The sequence below is a fragment of the Athene cunicularia genome (assembly GCF_003259725.1).
Source record: "Athene cunicularia isolate RWA chromosome 12 unlocalized genomic scaffold, athCun1 chr12_part1, whole genome shotgun sequence".
Lineage (NCBI taxonomy): Eukaryota > Metazoa > Chordata > Aves > Strigiformes > Strigidae > Athene > Athene cunicularia.
Genome location: NW_020799116.1, coordinates 3,745,197 through 3,763,208, shown reverse-complemented (window position 1 = coordinate 3,763,208; position 18,012 = coordinate 3,745,197). Strand labels below are relative to the sequence as shown.

Sequence of the window (18,012 nt, the reverse complement as noted above, 5' to 3'; positions counted from 1 at the left end):
TAATCTCATTTTATGAACATAGCATGTGCTCTTCCAGACATGCTTTACAAATTTCAGAAGCTGGACTTCTTGAAAATGGAAGCTTTGCTGTGTTTAAGTACTTAACTGGAAAATGTTCTTTTTATCCACTAAACTTTTTGTTTACTTGATAATCAAAAGCCCAAATTATTTTTAGTATCATCCATTTTTAATTATACATATTATTTCATTATGCCATCAACTCACTGTTATGTGTAGATGTAGGTAATTAATTGCAGTCAATTAATGTGCTCATAAAGAGAGATTTTCATGCAAATCAGCTTTTATAATTGGAGCTAACAACATCCCAAGGTAATCAGCAAATTAAAGAAATTGATGTTAAACCAAGACAGGTCATCTAATCTTGTGAAATGGCAGCTGTTAGCAAACAAATGTCACATCAGGAAAAAGGGAAGAAGGTAATTGCAGAAAGTGGCTTCTTTTGTCCTTATTAGTACAGTAAGTAGTGATATTTGGTGGCTAATGCATGATCTTTTTTTTTCATTTCCTTGAAGACACTGGAAATAAAGCTGATCTAGAAATAAGTTTAAATAATTCTCTAAAAAATAGAAGAATTGACAAAATGTTTTGTTTTTATTTTATTGCTTTGTGAAGGTATCAGATCTCTAAAGTGAGATAAGAATTTAACACTGAAGTTGTAGCAAGAAAAAATCTTCAGGCATTGTAAATTTTAACTGTTAATTCATGTGAAGAAACCCTTTTTTATCATCTCTGGAAAGGAGAATTCACTGTCAGTCTTGGAGAATTAAAAAAGAGGAAAATAGATATTACATGTAGTTCTGCAACCATGGTGATAAAATTAATATGTCCCTAGTGATAAAATTAATATGTTACTGTTTTACTGTCTTTCCCTTTTAATTTTTTTTTTTTTTTTTCAGCAGATTCACCTGCATTCTGTGTTTACTTTGTCTTGCAGGCTGACTGGCATTTTCTGTGGTTGAAAAGAATTATAAAAATACATCTACTTTTTAAACAGTAAAAAATAAATACTGAAAGGCAGAGAAGATTTTAACAGGAATAGAGTGTGCTTACAATATTAGGGCTCAGCCCTGGTAATACAGTAGATTCAGTAATTTCAAAAGCAAGCTACACGTAAATAGTTCTCTGGGCTGTGAATGATACCTGAACAGTCTTGCCTCAGTTTTCTTGTGTTATTATTTACTTATTCTGTTATTTATTAATTAGAGTTGTTTTTTCTTCCTGTCAGACTTTAGGTTTTCCTTGAAGTTCTAAAGAAATCATGCAAGCCAATTTTTTTGTGCTTATAAATAGCCCCTTTTAAAATAAATCTTTAAAGCAAGGAGATTAGAAATAAATCTATATAATAGACCAAAAGTTTCTTGATTGTATGGTGACTCATATAAAATGTGTATTTGCTATTCCTACATATTTCTAGGGATTGAACATAAGGAACATAATTTTTATGTATGTTTCATATTTATAATTCTTTTATTTGAGTTGATTTGAAAAAATGTATTAATATTTATTCTTTGGAAGTATTGTATTTTTTTAAAAACTATTATTTTTCTTAATTCAGGTAGCTTGATTAATAGAAGACAAGGCAACATACGCAGCAGTAAAACTCAGGATGTATCACATATTGCTTTTGGATCAAAGATCCTTGGGCCACCTCCATCTTCAAACAGAAGAGTCAGTACAAAGGTATCTGGAGAGGTAGGGAGCCTAAATCACAACAAAACTGCTGGCACTCTACAAAGGTAGAGATTGACAAGCAGAAGAGTCACATTAAAGGTGTTTTTCAAAACTGATGTGAGGCTGTGTCTGGAGTACTTTGGTCGTGGACCCCCAGTGTAATATCCAGTGGAGGGCAAGTTAAATGCTTTTTTGGCTGCAGCACATGACATGGGTTTGTTCAGCCCACAGAAGAGAAGACTAAGGGAGAATCTAGTTGCTATTTTCAACTAATGCAGGGTTGTAGAGAAGACAAGCCCAGATTCTTCTAAGAGGTGCAGTGAAAGGACCGGAGGCAGCAGGCCCAGATTACAGGAGAGCTCTGACAGTATAACGGTGAAGTGGTTCAGTACTGGTACTGGAACAAGGTCACAGGGAGACTGGAATTTCAGAACTTTGAAAGATAACAAAACTTGATTGGAACAGACTGATTTGATTTCAGCATTAGGCCTACAGAGGTCTCTTCCTACTGAAATTACTCTTTGATTTCTTACCATTCTTATTTTTCTGAATTTTTTTATTCTAGACTTCTGAAATTTGTGTGTGTGTGTGTGTGTGTGTGTGTAAATATTCTCCCTCATGATGACAGCTATGATGCAAAGCAGAAATCATGTGTTTTGGTATGCTCTAAGTGCATGATAGTCATCCATACGGTAGCTTATGTGATGCTATCAATAACAATGCCAGGGAAAACAACTGGTCTCTCTCTGCCCGCAAACAAAATGCAGGTTTTAGGAATTTGGTAGGGACCACAGTTCCCAGCTTAACACCGTGAATAAAGTATCCAGCCAAAGGAAGTAGACTCTTCTGTGGGAAGGCAGTTGAAAGCTAAGATGCAAAATGAAATTCCTTTATCCAAAGAAGAAATGACTCCTGAGGTCTAGAATAGCCACAAGTTTCACTGTGGTTTTTATCCAGATAATGAATTTCTTTCATTTTCTTTGCCTTGTTTTCCTTTCACTCAGTGAAAAAAGCCCTGCCTGTTGTTAAAGATTGAAGATACCACAACTGTACCTACCAAAAAGTTTCCTGAAAAGATAATATTAAAAAAAAATATTTAGAAACATTTATTTGAAAATAAGCTTAATTTGAGTATTTTGAAAGCTGTTACATTTCTGTCTTTCACTAAGAAAAGCGTGTCTTTCAAGGTAACAAAGACCTGGGGCAGCAAAAGTAATAGATCATGCCAACTTCAAAGTTCAGGAAAGGGAACTGAATCCATGCAAGACATTGAGAGACTGGAGCTGTCGTTCTCACCACGCAATGATTCTTTAGAGCAAGGAAGCAAAAGAAATATTCACCAGACAACAAAAGCTGTATGTCAAAATGGTAAGAGCGTAAAGCAAAGAACTGCCAAAATTTTTGCATGATTCTGACTTCAGAACTTAAGAGTTAATTCCCTGTTTTTTCTAATCCTTTATCTTCCTTGTTAATTACTAGAGGCATTTATATTAAATCATGGCTTATTCTCCTGTACGAGCTTGAATAAATGCTCATTCTCTCTGCAGGTATTCGTATTGCAAGTGTTTGGGCCAGGAGTCACCACCTGCTGGCAGTAGCCACGGGTTATACACATATTCTGCTTTTTCTCATACTGTGTATATAACTGGAGTATGGTAGTGGTTCTTTATTATTTTGCAGACTTTTGCAAGCCTCTGTTTTATAACTTCTGTAGTTTGCCCTTCTTCTATACCTAGTGTTAAATTTTTACTTTCTTCTGACTGTCATATTCCTGCTGACCTACAAGATTCCCATGCTGCTTGGAAGATGTTTGTATGCCAGGACAATGCTCCGTATGCTGTTTTTCCGTACCTCAAGTAAGAAAAGCACACAATGTGACTGTTCACAGGCATTTCATAAGCTTCTGGGTTGTATTTCAGACCCTGCAATTCTGACTAAGAAAACCTCTGAGAGTGAAAGAGCAGATTTTCAGTTTTCCTCACCAAAAGGACCATCAGCAGACAAGAACAGTCATAGAAGATTATCTCTAAAAAATGCAGCCAAAACCACATGGGAGATAACCGGTGGTATGGTCATCATTTTATGTTATTTTACATCTCAGTTGTGTGGCATGGTAGATCCTCCAAACCTCTTTTTTTCCCATATTTTCCAGATTTCAGTTTCTTTTCAATACATGAAAATGTTTAAATATATGTAGATGTCTTAATGGCTGCTTTACCCTGTAGGACTAGGTTCAGCTGTGTTGAAGAGCTTCCTATAGGCAGCCTCTGCAAGGAAAGTCCTCTTCTGTGCTCTGTTCTGAACTGCTTTCAGGCTGGGCTAAACTTGACCTCAGAGAATGATAGGCATTCTTTGAGGAAAAGTTCACAGAGAAGGGGGGAAATTCAAAAGCAGAAACATGAGAAACATATAACAAAAAATGAGGAACCTAATAATTGTAAATAAAATTAACACCGTTCAACATATACATCTGCATAAAATACTGTACCAATCATTTACAGAAGGAAGTGTACACCGACACTATCAGATGAGAGAACAAAAACACTTCTACCCATTTCTTACCAAACTATTTCACATTTTCATTCACATTTTAAAAACAAATACCTTCCTAATAGAAGCAAAGAAATTATTATTTCTGTGATAACTTGTGTTGTAGCTGCAGTTCATGCACACTGTCAGGATTGTAACAACATAAACCTCAGGATTGATGTTCTAGTCAGGAAATTCCCAACAACTGATCTTGCCCCATAGTCAACAACCACAAGCTTGGTTCAGTGGTGATGACTCAGCCAACAGCATAGTCCTGACACTTCTGATAAAGTGCTAATGTGCATATACCCATGACAAGTCATTGGAACAAAACCACATTCCCCAAGAACTGCAGGCTTACATGGTTTCTGGCTCCCCGTTTATACTGTTGTCAAAACAAGTTATGTCAACAAAAATCTATCATATACTACTCTTATCACCAGCTATTTCGTATTCTTAAGCTCTGTGCATCCATATCCTATGGTGATCTTGAGGCAGTACTGCACTTGTTCTGCCATTAGCTTGAGTAAATAGTAATATAAATTTCATGGGGGGGGGGAGCTTTCATAAGTGGTTATTCTTATTACCTTAGAGGTTAGTCACTGCTATTTATAATAATATCTTTTAGATTTATTACAGACCTCAAATCAGCATGCCTTCTGTAGCAGGTGTGCAGTACCTTTACCCAGGTAAATTGTTTTTAAGCAAGGGAAAAAATAAAATGAGTGAGCACTGTTTATAGTTTGTCAGTCTTATTTATGCAATGCTGAAACCTTCATTAAAATGTTAGGCTGCAATTAGTAGCTTTAGCATAAGTCTGACTGTGTAGAAGAACTAATTAGATGTTTAGGTGATCATTCTTGCATTTATCTTGTTTGCTGCAGTGTTGTGATTACATAGTAGTTTGCATATTTTGCTAAGAAGATACTCCAAATTATTCATTACAATTGGCATTGAAATGCCGAGTTAAAAAGAAATTTCACTATAGTTTGTGGTGGAGAGATAATGGAATTTGGTTTGGTCCAAAACACCCCATATCTTTCAGTTGTGAGGCTATTAACAAAATGCTGCGCTGACTGCAAGTTACAGAAGTGTCTGGACTCCATAGCCAGCATAAAATGTCATCTTAAAGCCTTACAGACTTTTCTGTCTTTCCCCTGCATATTTCATTAAGAATAAGTACTATGTTATATAAACTAATATTTGCATTTAAGTTATTACTAACCCAAGTATATTTCTTCCATATCTCTGGCAATGAATGTTGTTCTTTACAGAGAAGGTTAGACTAAAGAAGCATAAATTTCAGGCGAAATATTATACAGACACTAAAGTAGTTCTTTATATTTCTGAAGTACTTTTGATCTGGGTAAAGACATCATTTTACTCACAATGGTAAGTAAAGTGATGTGTAAGAAGTTTTTGGATGTCTGTGGCAGAGCCAGAAGTAGGAGTCGGGAGTTTCAGCTTCTAATTGCCTCCTCTTCTTTAAGCACTTGACAAAAATCTGTTACTTTTTTTTTTTTTCATATTTTGATACTTCATTCAAAATAGACTTTAAAATCTCAAAAAAAACAAGTGGTTTAACACCTTTTTTGCTTCAGCATTCATTATCACATTTAATCTGTAATGACCTCTGCAAATTAAACAGCAGCAACTGCATTAGAAGTCATTCTAGAATGAGGATAGAACAGGTGAGACTGCAGTTAGGGAAGTTGGTTGTTACTAAGTCAGTAGGCCATAATAAAACTTAAGTCATTACTCTCTACTCATTCACATTCCTTTGTGCATAAGAATTAGCAGATTCTCATGAAGTGGATTGTACACTAAAAGTATAACCATACCATAGAGGGCTCGTTACAGTGGTCTGAGCTGTTAGTGCATATTTAAAAACTGCAAAGACAGCATGATACATGTCAAATCTAATTTTGTGTCAGGGGAAAAGGCTTTCTCAATGCTAAAGAAATATGTGTTACACATCTTGGTCTTAGTCAAGCCACTGCCATTGAAACATCGTAAAACATGTCTGGATTAAACTGCAAAATGGTGGGTGCCAGACTGGTCAGAAGATGTGCTGAGATAGGAAAAAACTGCAAAAAAAATGAAAAAGTTTCTTAGCTGGGTAAATTTTGAAGATTTTTTTGTTGTTTTGAAAAATGTAGCAAGTTGAAAATTTTAAGGTCATTGCCTTAGGAAAAAAAAGAGGAGCATTTTAGACTTAACATCCAGAATAGCTATGGAGAAGATCTCTTTACCTACAGGATTGTTGTCCAGCCAATTGAAGTTTAGGAATAGTTAATATTTTTGTAGCATTTCTGCATAGCACTCTCTGGAGTTACGAATGTGCAACATCTCTAGGGCCAAAGACATTCAAAACCATTTCAGGCTTGGGGGGCCAGATTCCTATTGGACGATTGATTGAGCACTTTAAAATACTGATTTAGTGCAAATTTTTTAATCGTGTTAGATCACAAAATCAGCTGGGGAAAAAAAGTTCCTGAGTCTTTGTTCTTGAGCAGGCTAACACTGTGTACAGCTTCATATAAAAAGTGAATGAGAAGATCCCTCTTTCATTTCATTAATATAGGGGAAATGATTACTTTAAAAATGCAGCTCACATAGATATTAAAATATAGTGAAATCATAAAACCTGTGAAATGTGAGTTCATGATTAATATTGTGTTTTCGCTTATGATTTCAGGTTTTTTATTCATGTACAGATTTTCACATGTAATTCCAACTGCCTGATTAAGAAAAATATGTTATCAGAGAGCATGAGATAATCTTGAGTGATCAAATACAGGAGAATTCCACTCTAGTATTCTCCTTTGAAAAAACTGTAGTCATTGATCAGAACAAAAGGTCATTGGGTTTACACAAATGAACGGTGGTACTTAAGCTTTGAATAGTCACTCATTGCTTGAGGCTCTTGAAAAAAATAGTTCAAAATATTTGTAAAATAAATGGCATTACTTACATGTTCATCTTTCATGTCTTTTACTAATTAAAAGCAAGGAGAGGTATTAATATATTTACAAAATAAACTTTTTAAATGTATAATAGATCTACTAGATTGTTGTTAAACCAGCGTGATTATCTAATATAAAAAGAGTTTGCTTGAAAAGCTTTGGGACTTCTGGCTATAGATGGTCTTCATGTAGAGGCTGAAAAATAGTCTCTTCTGGAACAAGTAGGTGCAAGCCATCAATGTACAAGATGCGTTAAGTCCCTGCTTTTCACTGGTTCCTAGTACAAACTATGGTTTAGGATATTAACTGGAGTTTGATAACTTTACTAGCTGTCTTCAGTAAACTGGAAAAATCAAAGCCACCCAGTAAGAAGACAACTGTTTCTCCTTGGCATCTCATTCTTCTTTCTTTTGCTTTCATTTGTGGTGATTCAGACTTCCCTTTCCTTCCCCCAAAGCAGCTGAATCTGCCTGAAGTGATAATTATCTCTAACAAAACTAAAACCAATAGAATACCATAATAAACTTACCGTCTTCTGTGATGACAAGCATTTTATTATTGCAGTGCTACTTTATTATTACATTTTTAGTATTCTTTTTATTGAGGCTTTTGTAATACGGTTGGTGGTAACTTTGTTTTATGGAGCCAGAAAGTTTCAAGATCTAGTGAATAATCCACACCACACTACCTTTAATGAAGATAAGGGAGTATTGCATACTTGAGCAATTCTCCTTTTCTCGGATGCTATTTGAGATTGGTTTTAATCAATCAAATTGACATTTTTTTCTATACCATCATTCCAAACAGTAAAATATAAGTTAACAATAAGAGTATAAAAATGGCCTTTTCATGTTTATCTGGTGCACTCAATCTTTAAATCCATTTGTGTAGTTTATTGTTTGTTTTAAAATTGGCAGATTAGCACTGCCTGTATTCAGGGAAACTTGGTGAAACGGATATCTTCATACATTTTTCATGTCACGCTATTTTTCATCGGAGCTGTAGTTTGAAATTGAGATTTAAACCATAAGTTCTGGACATAAAAGAAATTGTAGAATTTCAGCAATGTAAAAGCAGCAGATTGCAATATTATGAACTTTCCACCAACGATATGTGATTATTTTTTTAAATGTCAGCCATAAAAAATGCCGATAGAAAAAGATCAATAGCCAAATTTAATAAAATTATGTTTTCCTAGAATGAAACTCAGTTGAACAGTTTGAAATCTTCTCAGCTAAATAATTTCAGATTTGCAAATTGCAGGCTTGCATGTCGTATATCGTAGCCTGCAGATTTTTTGACCTGTGATCTGAAAATGTTTTGATTAACCTTGCCTGACTTAGAAAGCAGCCTGATCTTTTTCACTGCATGCTCATCACTCTTCCAGCTCTATAAATCTGATAAGCAGAATGTTTCCATATCAGAAAAACTTACTTTGCTGTACAACTTCCAGAGAAAAGGACAGTGATCAGGGTAACATACAATTTACATATTTGGCATTAAAATAAACATTGTACGTTTCAGATGAATGGGTGTTTCCAGAAAGTCTCAGTGAGAGTGTTCAGCTGGATGGAAGTGAGCACTCCATAGCTACTGAAGATTCAGCCTGCCATAATTTAACCTCACCACAGAATGCCTCTGTTGAACATCACAGCGATGAAACAGGTGATCACCAAGTGAATGAGAAAGAGTTTTTCACGTTTTCATCAAGACCTCAATCAGCTCCTCACGGGAAGTCTCCAAATACATCTCCAGAATGTTGCATTTTCCCTTTGGATTTGAAGCAAGACAGTAATGGTGTACATGAGAAAATCCAAACTGAAGATAACTTTCAAGGAGCTGTCAGCAGTGAAAAGGTAGGCCACTTTGTACATGTAATTCTTGATAAAGTAGTTTTCATCCTAAAACTCCTAGGATGAGATTCTGTCCTCAAGCTAGACAGAGAGGATAAATCATCTTTTCCCCATACACCTACAGGTAGATTTGTCTTTGTCAGGTTGCTGTGTCTAACTGGATACAGGAGTGAAAATGCAGGTATACGCTCTGTACAAGTGGACAAAAGAAAGCTAACTCTCTGTCAGCCCCTGTGCTAACAGAGAGATAGGAGTATCGTGCATCATTACAACAAAAAAGATTTCAGGAAAGCCTGCATCATAGATCTGAGCGAGCTGGAAGTCTGTTATGGTTGAGCAAGAGTGCAGTAAATAAGGCTTCATTGTGCCTTTTAAAACTGTAAGCAGGGGCTGTTTTGCTCACCAACATTGTTGAAAGTGAATTAAGAAATTTCAGCTTTTTAATGTCATTTGATTATTGGTATTTCTGCTTTATATCTCATCTGAGCTGTGTCAGCATCACTAACTTTAATTCTTTTGCAATGTGGAAATATTTCAGCAATAAAATTAATGAAAGAAATATTTTTTAACAAATGTATCAGCTGATACTATATAGAAATTCACCAAACTGTCAATGCACTGAATAGTTACACTGTACATTACAGTAACTGCTAAAAGTTTCTACCTTTATGAACATTCTAGTGTATTAAAGTTTTAATAAAATCTGTTTCTTAGCATTCTAATCTGTTCCTCATAGCTGAGAAATAAAATGCAACCATGTTACATAATAGTAAGATGGACTGAACTTAATTGCTCTATATTCTGTATTTTTGAGAAACCAAATTGCTGATGCTAATTATAAGAAATATAATCAGGTTTTTTTCTGTAGTTTTGGGGGTTTTCTCATTATCTGGGGCAGTGTATTCTTTATTAAGACTTTGTTATTTCAAAGTTCCAGATTTTCATAATTAAATCAGTTTTAGTCAAGTTCATGAGCAGTGCTATATGGGATACCATGGGATACCATTCTGATGATATAGAACTGTATGGATTTCAAAGAATTTCTTTGTGTGTTATGCTTATGAAAAGCCAGAGAGGTTACTGCAGAAGCTACATTAAGAAAATATTTCCATAACATAAGGATCATGGAAGCTTTACAGCACTGTCATTTACTCATAGTTTCCAATTTGATTGCCTTTTTTTTTGAGTAGGGGTGCAGGCAGGAGTCATTAAAGTCCTTTGTAAAGATACATCTCCAAAGCAGTATAAAAATGGCAAACAGAAATTTCTGAAGTGGTACTAAACAATGAAGGCCGTGCTGTGATAAGTGAGTGAAAATAAAATGTGTTTCAAAACTCAGTGCATATGGCATACTTAACTGATGAACTATAAAGCAAGACAAATTTATATAAATTAATCAAAAACTAAATTAATCATTAAACTTTCCTGGTGCTTAAGCCCTTACTGAAGATAGCTAACCTTCCATGCCATCATTCTACCCCAGAGATCCAGTGCCAAGTGCACAGAGAAAGCAGTAGCCAAGTACTCCAGCTTTTACAGCACAAGAACAACATCAGGGCACAACATTCATGGCCATTCTAGAGTTTGATGCAAGATAGACTGATGGAGGCTCTCTATCTTGTTTAGAAAGATGTAAGGTATTATATAAACTAAGAACTTTTTCTTTGACTACGTGCCAGAGTTGTGCTAGGGAACAGCCTTTGTTTCATTCATTACCTTTGGATGCTAACTGCATTAAATATCTCCAGCTGCAGTGCTGATATGCATTAGACTTACAAAGCTAGAAGATAATTACATTAAACAAATTAGAGCATGCTAACAAATTATCCAGAGGTGTTTTTTTTCTCAGACTAACCACTACATTAGTAATTCATAGTTAAGCCTTTCTTTCATGTGAAAGAAGTCACTGAACCAACAAATTACTTAGCAGTCATATTTTGCCCATATTCATCCTCTTCCTTGTACAGATACATTCTGTGTAGCTTCTTGAAGTCAGCTTTATACTGATAATCTGGATACATATTTAATATTCAGATTACTGAATTTGCATTACTGAAGTAAATTAGAAAACAGTTTTATTCCAAGCACTAAAAATACAGGAAGGAGGATTCTGATAGCTGAACATAAGACTGCTAACTTAATAGTATCTATTTCACCATGGTTTAAAGTATCATTGCAAATTTACCAACATTTTTTAGCCCAACCATAACATGTTTCCAAGTTTACTTCACTTGTATGACGATAAATTGTGCTGAATCTTGCAGTGCTTTTTAAAAACGTGTTAATCTTGCATGTACATAAGCTACATAGTTACAGGTTTTCACACTATTACTGGTTTTCATGATTATTATATTACATCTTTCTCTGAAATTCACATACATTGTGTATAACACACATGGATATGTGCACTCTTTTGAATTATATCAAAGAAGACATCTCAAACTACAATTTAAGTAATTGCATGTAGGCCTAAACTGACTTTCTCTTGGAAAATATAAGTAAAACTTCGTTTTAATTGAAAAAAAAAAAAAAAAACCAAAAAAACCCAACAACACATGAGCATATCTTTGTAGTTTAAATATCTCAGATTGGTAAAAAGTCCAAAAGTTTTCCTTGAGTTTTTTATGTCACTGCATCATTAATTTAAAAATTACAATCAAAATCTGTTTCTTCCTAGTCTACATTTGAAGTTAATGGAGCTGCAAAGGAGATTTATGTACTTATTTATTAAATCTGTGGAAAATCACTGTTATCCACAAAAAATATGTACTTAATTGTAAAATATGAGACATGTTTTGCATCAGGATAAATTTCAAGTAAGGGAACACAGACTCTATGTTGCATATACTGAGAGCCACAAAATATGCACAATAATTGTGCTAGAATTATATAGTTTATGTAATTTTGACTTTTGGGGAGGAAATGTTTCAGCCTGCAAACTGAAAACTGCAAGTATTTATAAATTCCCTTTAGTGGTTACTAATTAGTCACTGAAATAGTTCGATGCTGTTATTCAATTATCAAGAGTTAAATAATCAGTAAAGGATAAAAATTGCTTCTTCTCTTGGAACCATTCACCATCAAGTGACTTATTTTGTAATTATATGAATGTCCATGCTTTCAACTCAAATTTCCATTAGAGACTTTGTATAATTAAACTTGTCATGGCAGCATTTACAGATTCTGTCAAACCCAGAGCAAAACCAAGAACTCTTGCTGACTGAAAGAGTTGTGTGGCTGTAGCAGGTATGACCACTTGTCACACAGTGCTGTCAAAAATGCTGGTTTAAGTGTAACAGGCGAGTTCATCGGAGAAGCCTTCAGTGAAGAAATTGAGAATTTGTCTGTCCTTATACAATTAAAAGAATAAAGGAATAAAATTAAATAATGGACCCTTAAAAAGGCTGATAGATAATTTCACTCTGATACCTCAGTGTTAAGGCTCAGCAAACAAAGGGATTGTATCCCATCTGCTCCTAGTAGGTGGCCCCCTAGAGTCATTAGAATGATTTTAAAATTACAACCCAGCAAGAGCAATCAGTTTTATGTATCCAGAACTGTCCATCTGCACCTTCCTTTAAAGAATACAGTACATGAGTGGAAGTGCTCATTCCTCAGGAAAATCATTCTCATCTTCATTTTACGTATGTTGCACTATAGTTAACCAAGCAAACTTTACTGATTTAAGAAATTATTCTAGAAGCTAAGTATGTATGGCTGAAGAGACATGGAAAGATGGGAGGGATTTAAGCTTCAGATAAATCATTGTCCATTTATCTCTAACGTGTAGGGAAAATTAGCCTAATTTAAAATGGGTTCCCAGCACAGATTTTAAGATAATTTATGGGAAATAAAAATCCACGGAAAAATAGGGAAATATGGTTTTGTGTTTCAAGGAAATTACTAAGTGAAGGAATCCTAAACTTCCAAAACGTGTATCATTAATAAAATTGAGGGATTCTTTTCTTGAACGTGCATTTTGTTCTGTGTAATCCTGTCCTGGACTCACTGAAGTCAGTAATGAGTTTGAATCACTTTAATTTGCAGTAGGACTGCACCCTGGCTATGAGAGGCCTACTGAAGATGATATTTCAGTGTCTTATTGAATCTTGTAATGTATGTTGCCTTACAGCCAGTGTGGTAGCATATGGCAGAGGACCAGCAGGACGAGATGAAGATGAGGCCTCTTTCATCCTTTCTTGAAAATAACAACACTGAGGCAAGCACTAGATGTGCTTCACCATTATTTTTTGTTCCATATGTTCAGACTTGCTGTTTGTTGTTATGATGAATATTATACATCATGTTGTTATGAGTGAACATCATACACTTGCTTCATGGGATGTTTTGCAGACATTGTTAGAAGCGTGAATAAAAGGTTAACAAAATAACCTCCAAATTCTTAAATTATATTCAAATGGTACTGAATACGGTATTCAATTATATTAGCAGAGATGAGCAAAGTGATCTCAGCAGGGGTTATTCCTTCTACATGCAAGATGAAGATGCAATGTGAAAATACAGAATATTAATAATTCCATTGAAAGACATTGTTGTAGACCTTTTGCATACTTTTGGTTTACAGTTGTAATAAATTTTATTGAAGTTATGATTATCATGTAACACACAGGTCTGGGAGGTTACCAGCGTTCTAAATTTAAGCCAACATTTTGAAAAGTGTAATCTTGTCTCCTCTCCTCCTCTTTCTATACCTTCTGCTTTTTACTACTTGAGATGTAAGAATATGTTTATGATATCCTCACTGTAGTTGCCATCAAGAGCAGCTGGTTTTCAGAATCCTTGCAAATTCAGGATTAGGCAGCAGAAATTAAAGAGTAATTTTAAAATTTTAAGGTTATGTAAAACTGTATTGCGTGATGATGAGAGGGAATTGCTATTGCTTTATTTCCTAAATTTAGGATGACAACAGTGAGTTCATCCAGAGTACAGAGAACCTTGAGATCAGCCACAGCAGGCAAGGAACATCTGATTCAGCAGTTTTTAAAGAGATCCCATCAAAGAGGATGTCATCAAGAAATGAATACTGGAGGAATAAGGGACACAGCAAACATAACCTCGAAGAGACTGTCTCATCAAAACCACAGAGTTCCACTATGAGAAAACCAGATTCTGTTAGCTCTCAGAGAAGCTTAAAGCCTACCCTTTCTCTTTCTCCACCTGAAAGTAAATCTGAATTCTTTAAAGTAATTCGAAATGAATCTAAAGAAAATGAAAGATATGAAGGAGTTTCTGGTCAGTTAAAAAGATCCATCAGTAAAAATTCTCTCAAGAAAATCTCAAGAGAAAATTCATGTCTGACAACACAGGCTCATGTAAGTGATTTTTACTTTGAAATTAAATTATTAGGTTGTATAAAGGAGCTATATTATACTCATTTGCATGAAGTGAAAAATAATACATCTTTCATCCAGATATATTCTGGTTTCATCATCACAGTATTTACTGACCTCAGTCTGTTGAAAGTTGATTTTGTAGTTTCTTGTGGCACACAAAATGGTACTCCGAATAAAGCAGAAATCACAGAGGTTTATAGATAAAAAGAGGTGTCGCTGAGTAATTCACATTTTGGAAATACGTAAGTTAGGTAGTAGTTTTGGGCTGAAAAGTAACAAAGGAAGATTGACAGACTTTGATATATTAGCAACTGAATAGAAAGAGCCTTAATCTAGGTACTTCATAGTCTCTCCGTAACAGCCCTGAAAAATAATAAATTCTGTGATTGAGAGGCAGCAGTAGGGCTGTGTCATAGGCTAATTGCCAGGCTACTAAAGGAATTGTTATATTCACTGAAGTGTTGTTTTATTCCTAGTTTTTTCTTTCTGGATTCTCCTTGTGGAAACATTCAGTAATTCAAAAACCAAGTTTGTCTGAAGCTAATTATATTCTTAAATATTTCCTAATAGCTAATTCTTGTCTTTTCAGCTTATAATGATGTGCTTTGAATCAGGAACTGGAGCTTAAGAATCAAGTGTATTCTGTAAATCACAAATGAGGTAGTATGTTACTGTTCCAGGTTTTTGGCTATAATTCTCTTGGGTTTAGAATTACTGCAGATCCGTATCTTTTAACGTGTGACCTCTTCTCTAAATGAATTATGAGTAGATTAGATTTGTTCCTGAGCATCTGGGAGTGGAACAGGCCAAACTTCTTCCTCAGACTTCAGAGATCTTTTTTTCAGATGTCAGATAATATCCTGTGAGACCAAAGATTCACATAGCCAGCATCTCCCATCCAGCAGCGGGCACCTGTAGATGGCTAGGGAAAAAACAGAGCAAACATCCAGCAGTACCTCGCCAGCATGCCCTGCAGGCTTCCTTCCAGCAGTCGACAGCTTAGCAGTTTCTTCAGTGAAAGGTGTTGTCTTTGTGGTAAATAACTGTTGGTGGAATTTTTTCCCACAGGTTTGTGTAACTGCTTTTTTGTATCTGTACGGCCTTTGCGTGGTGACAGTGAATTTCAGAGTTTGCTGTTTGTGGTTAAAAATATGTATCTCCTTTTATTTGTTTTGAATGCACTCTCTCATTCCTGGTGCTTTCTCATTCTTGTGTTTGTTATAAGAAATCATGAATAATATTTTTTTTAATTATTACTGTTCTTACCTCTGCCACTTACTATTTTGATGGCTGTATATCATATTTCCCTGCAATTGTCTCTTCTACAGGTCAAGGGGTTTATGGTGTTTAGTCCCAGGATTGCTGTTTTGTGAAATTTTTTTTGTCACTTTTACCCAAGGATGTTGAATTTTAGCTACTGCATGATCATTAATTAAGAGTGCTTTTTGGATAGTAATATTTTGATCCAGGCATTGTACACTGCTGGGAACCAAAAGAAGCTTCTCTTTTTTGTGACTCTGTGAAGCAGTTACATATTCTTCGAAAAAATTTACATACAGTAATGTCTTGCTACATGACGTATACCTCGCTGCATGAAGGAAATGGACATCTTCCATCATTATTGTGTTTTCTGTCCTTGTAGTTTGTCTCATCTGGTACAGGATACCACAGTCACCATTCTGGTCAGGGGGATGTGCTGTCGTCTGCTATTGGGCATTTTAGTCCATAACAGTTCTGTTACTCGTTGATACAGTTCGTTTTAGTTACTTCATTGGGCAGGATCTGTGAAAGGGGAAGCAGGAGTGACCCTTTCAATGGGACAAGGCTGCTACTGCTGGGGCAAGGTCATTGTGCTGAACGGTGCCACCTACCTACTTTTGGCTGCTGCAGCTGCTGAGGGTGAACCACTCTGCAGCTAATTTTGGATGTGGAAATCTGGGCATTGAGCTAGGAAGAGCAATCCAAACTGGGCATCAGATTAAAGAATAGTGTCTAGGAAAGCATATGTTCAGCTTTGCTGTGTAGCTTTGGTAGAGAAATGCACATACCACCATGCCACTGATGCTTCAGTGCTTTTTTGTGAAATGAGTGTCTTTCAGTACTGGTCCTACCCCAACTGTAGGGGTTGGATTTTATGTATCTCACAATCCTCTGAGATAGTCTCTCTGATTGAGGGTTCTAGAAATCTCCTCCTGCATTCTACAAGTAGCTTACTGGATTATGTAAAGGCACTTTTTATCAGGAAAAGAGAAGATCCTTTTCCACGAAGAATGTGGAGTCTGTTTCCTTGGGGAAGGCAGCAGATTAGGGGGAAGCAATGTCAATGAAATACAGTAATGCAAGTGAAAATTAGAAGCAGTGCTGAGACCTTATGGTGATGAAAAATATCTGTGGCTGGTAATCTTAAAGACAATAAAGAAAAAAAAATTAAAAGGAAAGAAAATCCTACCAACAGCAGCATATGTTCAGTGTATTTAGTATCTGGAAAAGGCAGTAGAATTGCCACTAGTGGTGTAGAAAATGTAGAAGAATTCAATGCATGTGTTCTTTTGTATTTGGGAAGAAGTAAGGTAGGTATTTTTGTAATTTTTAGTCATAGGAAAACCCCAGCTGCTACTGATGATCTGATTCTCTGTTTCTTAGATATGTTAATATCCTTGTATCAGTCTGTAAGTGTATAATAAAATTTGTTTACATTTTACATTCTCTTTCCCTCCTAGTTTTATCTGTAGGAATGTTTTTTTGCTAGTTTCCGGTAATTATTCACATTTTTGTGATTAAATGTGTTCCTCCCTTCTTTCCTGATACTTTTCAGTTTTGGAAAATTGTTCCACTTAAATTTCAACTATGTTTATGACTAATTTTAACTGTAGTCTATTTGTCCATAAGAAATGAAATATGTTGATTACTTTCCTAAAAGGTGTTATCAGCGTTATAATGCAGTGATCAACTTCGTGCTGTAAAACATAACTAAATATAGGCTACCTAGTTGGATTGAAATTAAGTTTTTTGAAGTGTTAGATTTATTTTAAAACTTTTTTTGTGGTACTCTGTTTTAAAAGATGAAGGAAAAGAGCTATCACTTTTTTTTTTTGCTCGATAAATAGTTGATTACTAAATTAGACAACAGGGTTATTGCCATGCTGTACTTGTAGCTGTAAATGTATTGCACATGTAATTTGTTGCTTGTAGGTATTTTTTTTTGCAAGGACAAAGCCTATGATCAATATATAGAAACTCTGGAGTTACAGATTTTGTTTTATTGCTACAAAATACAAGATTAAAGTATCTGGCAGATTTAGCTCTCATACTTGATTTGATCAAATAATAAAATTTTCCCATCCAGAAGCCCTTCCTTCTAGTTCTTTGATACTACTTTTTGTATTATGCCACAGTCAAAATTGGAGTGCCATTGGCTGCCTTTTAAACAGTGTTGTTTATATTAGAAAGTATGTTCACCTAGCACTTATAAAGTCAAATATCTATTTTTATTAAGAGTATTTCCAATAATTTTAAGAATGTGGCCTTTTCCTGACCACATACATATACATATATAAAGCTTTTTTTGTATCTGCTGGAGCAAGTTTTGCAGGAAGAAACTAGTAGTATTCTACATCC

At 35.1% G+C, this 18,012-nt stretch overlaps 1 protein-coding gene across 4 annotated transcripts in view; it reads left to right on the top strand.

The window, feature by feature from the left end:
- The window catches only part of C12H3orf67 (chromosome 12 C3orf67 homolog), an 81,850-nt gene that overhangs the window by 33,353 nt on the left and 30,485 nt on the right, over window positions 1-18,012 (top strand). For 3 of the 4 annotated variants that reach the window (XM_026857715.1, XM_026857716.1, XM_026857718.1), the window contains exons 9-14: window positions 1,577-1,713; window positions 2,880-3,060; window positions 3,612-3,758; window positions 8,712-9,043; window positions 13,960-14,374; window positions 15,057-15,061. In XM_026857715.1, the coding sequence (XP_026713516.1) occupies window positions 1,577-1,713; window positions 2,880-3,060; window positions 3,612-3,758; window positions 8,712-9,043; window positions 13,960-14,374; window positions 15,057-15,061 (1,217 nt within the window). The remainder of the gene's footprint in view (window positions 1-1,576; window positions 1,714-2,879; window positions 3,061-3,611; window positions 3,759-8,711; window positions 9,044-13,959; window positions 14,375-15,056; window positions 15,062-18,012) is intronic. The other variant, XM_026857717.1, reaches the window with a different exon arrangement.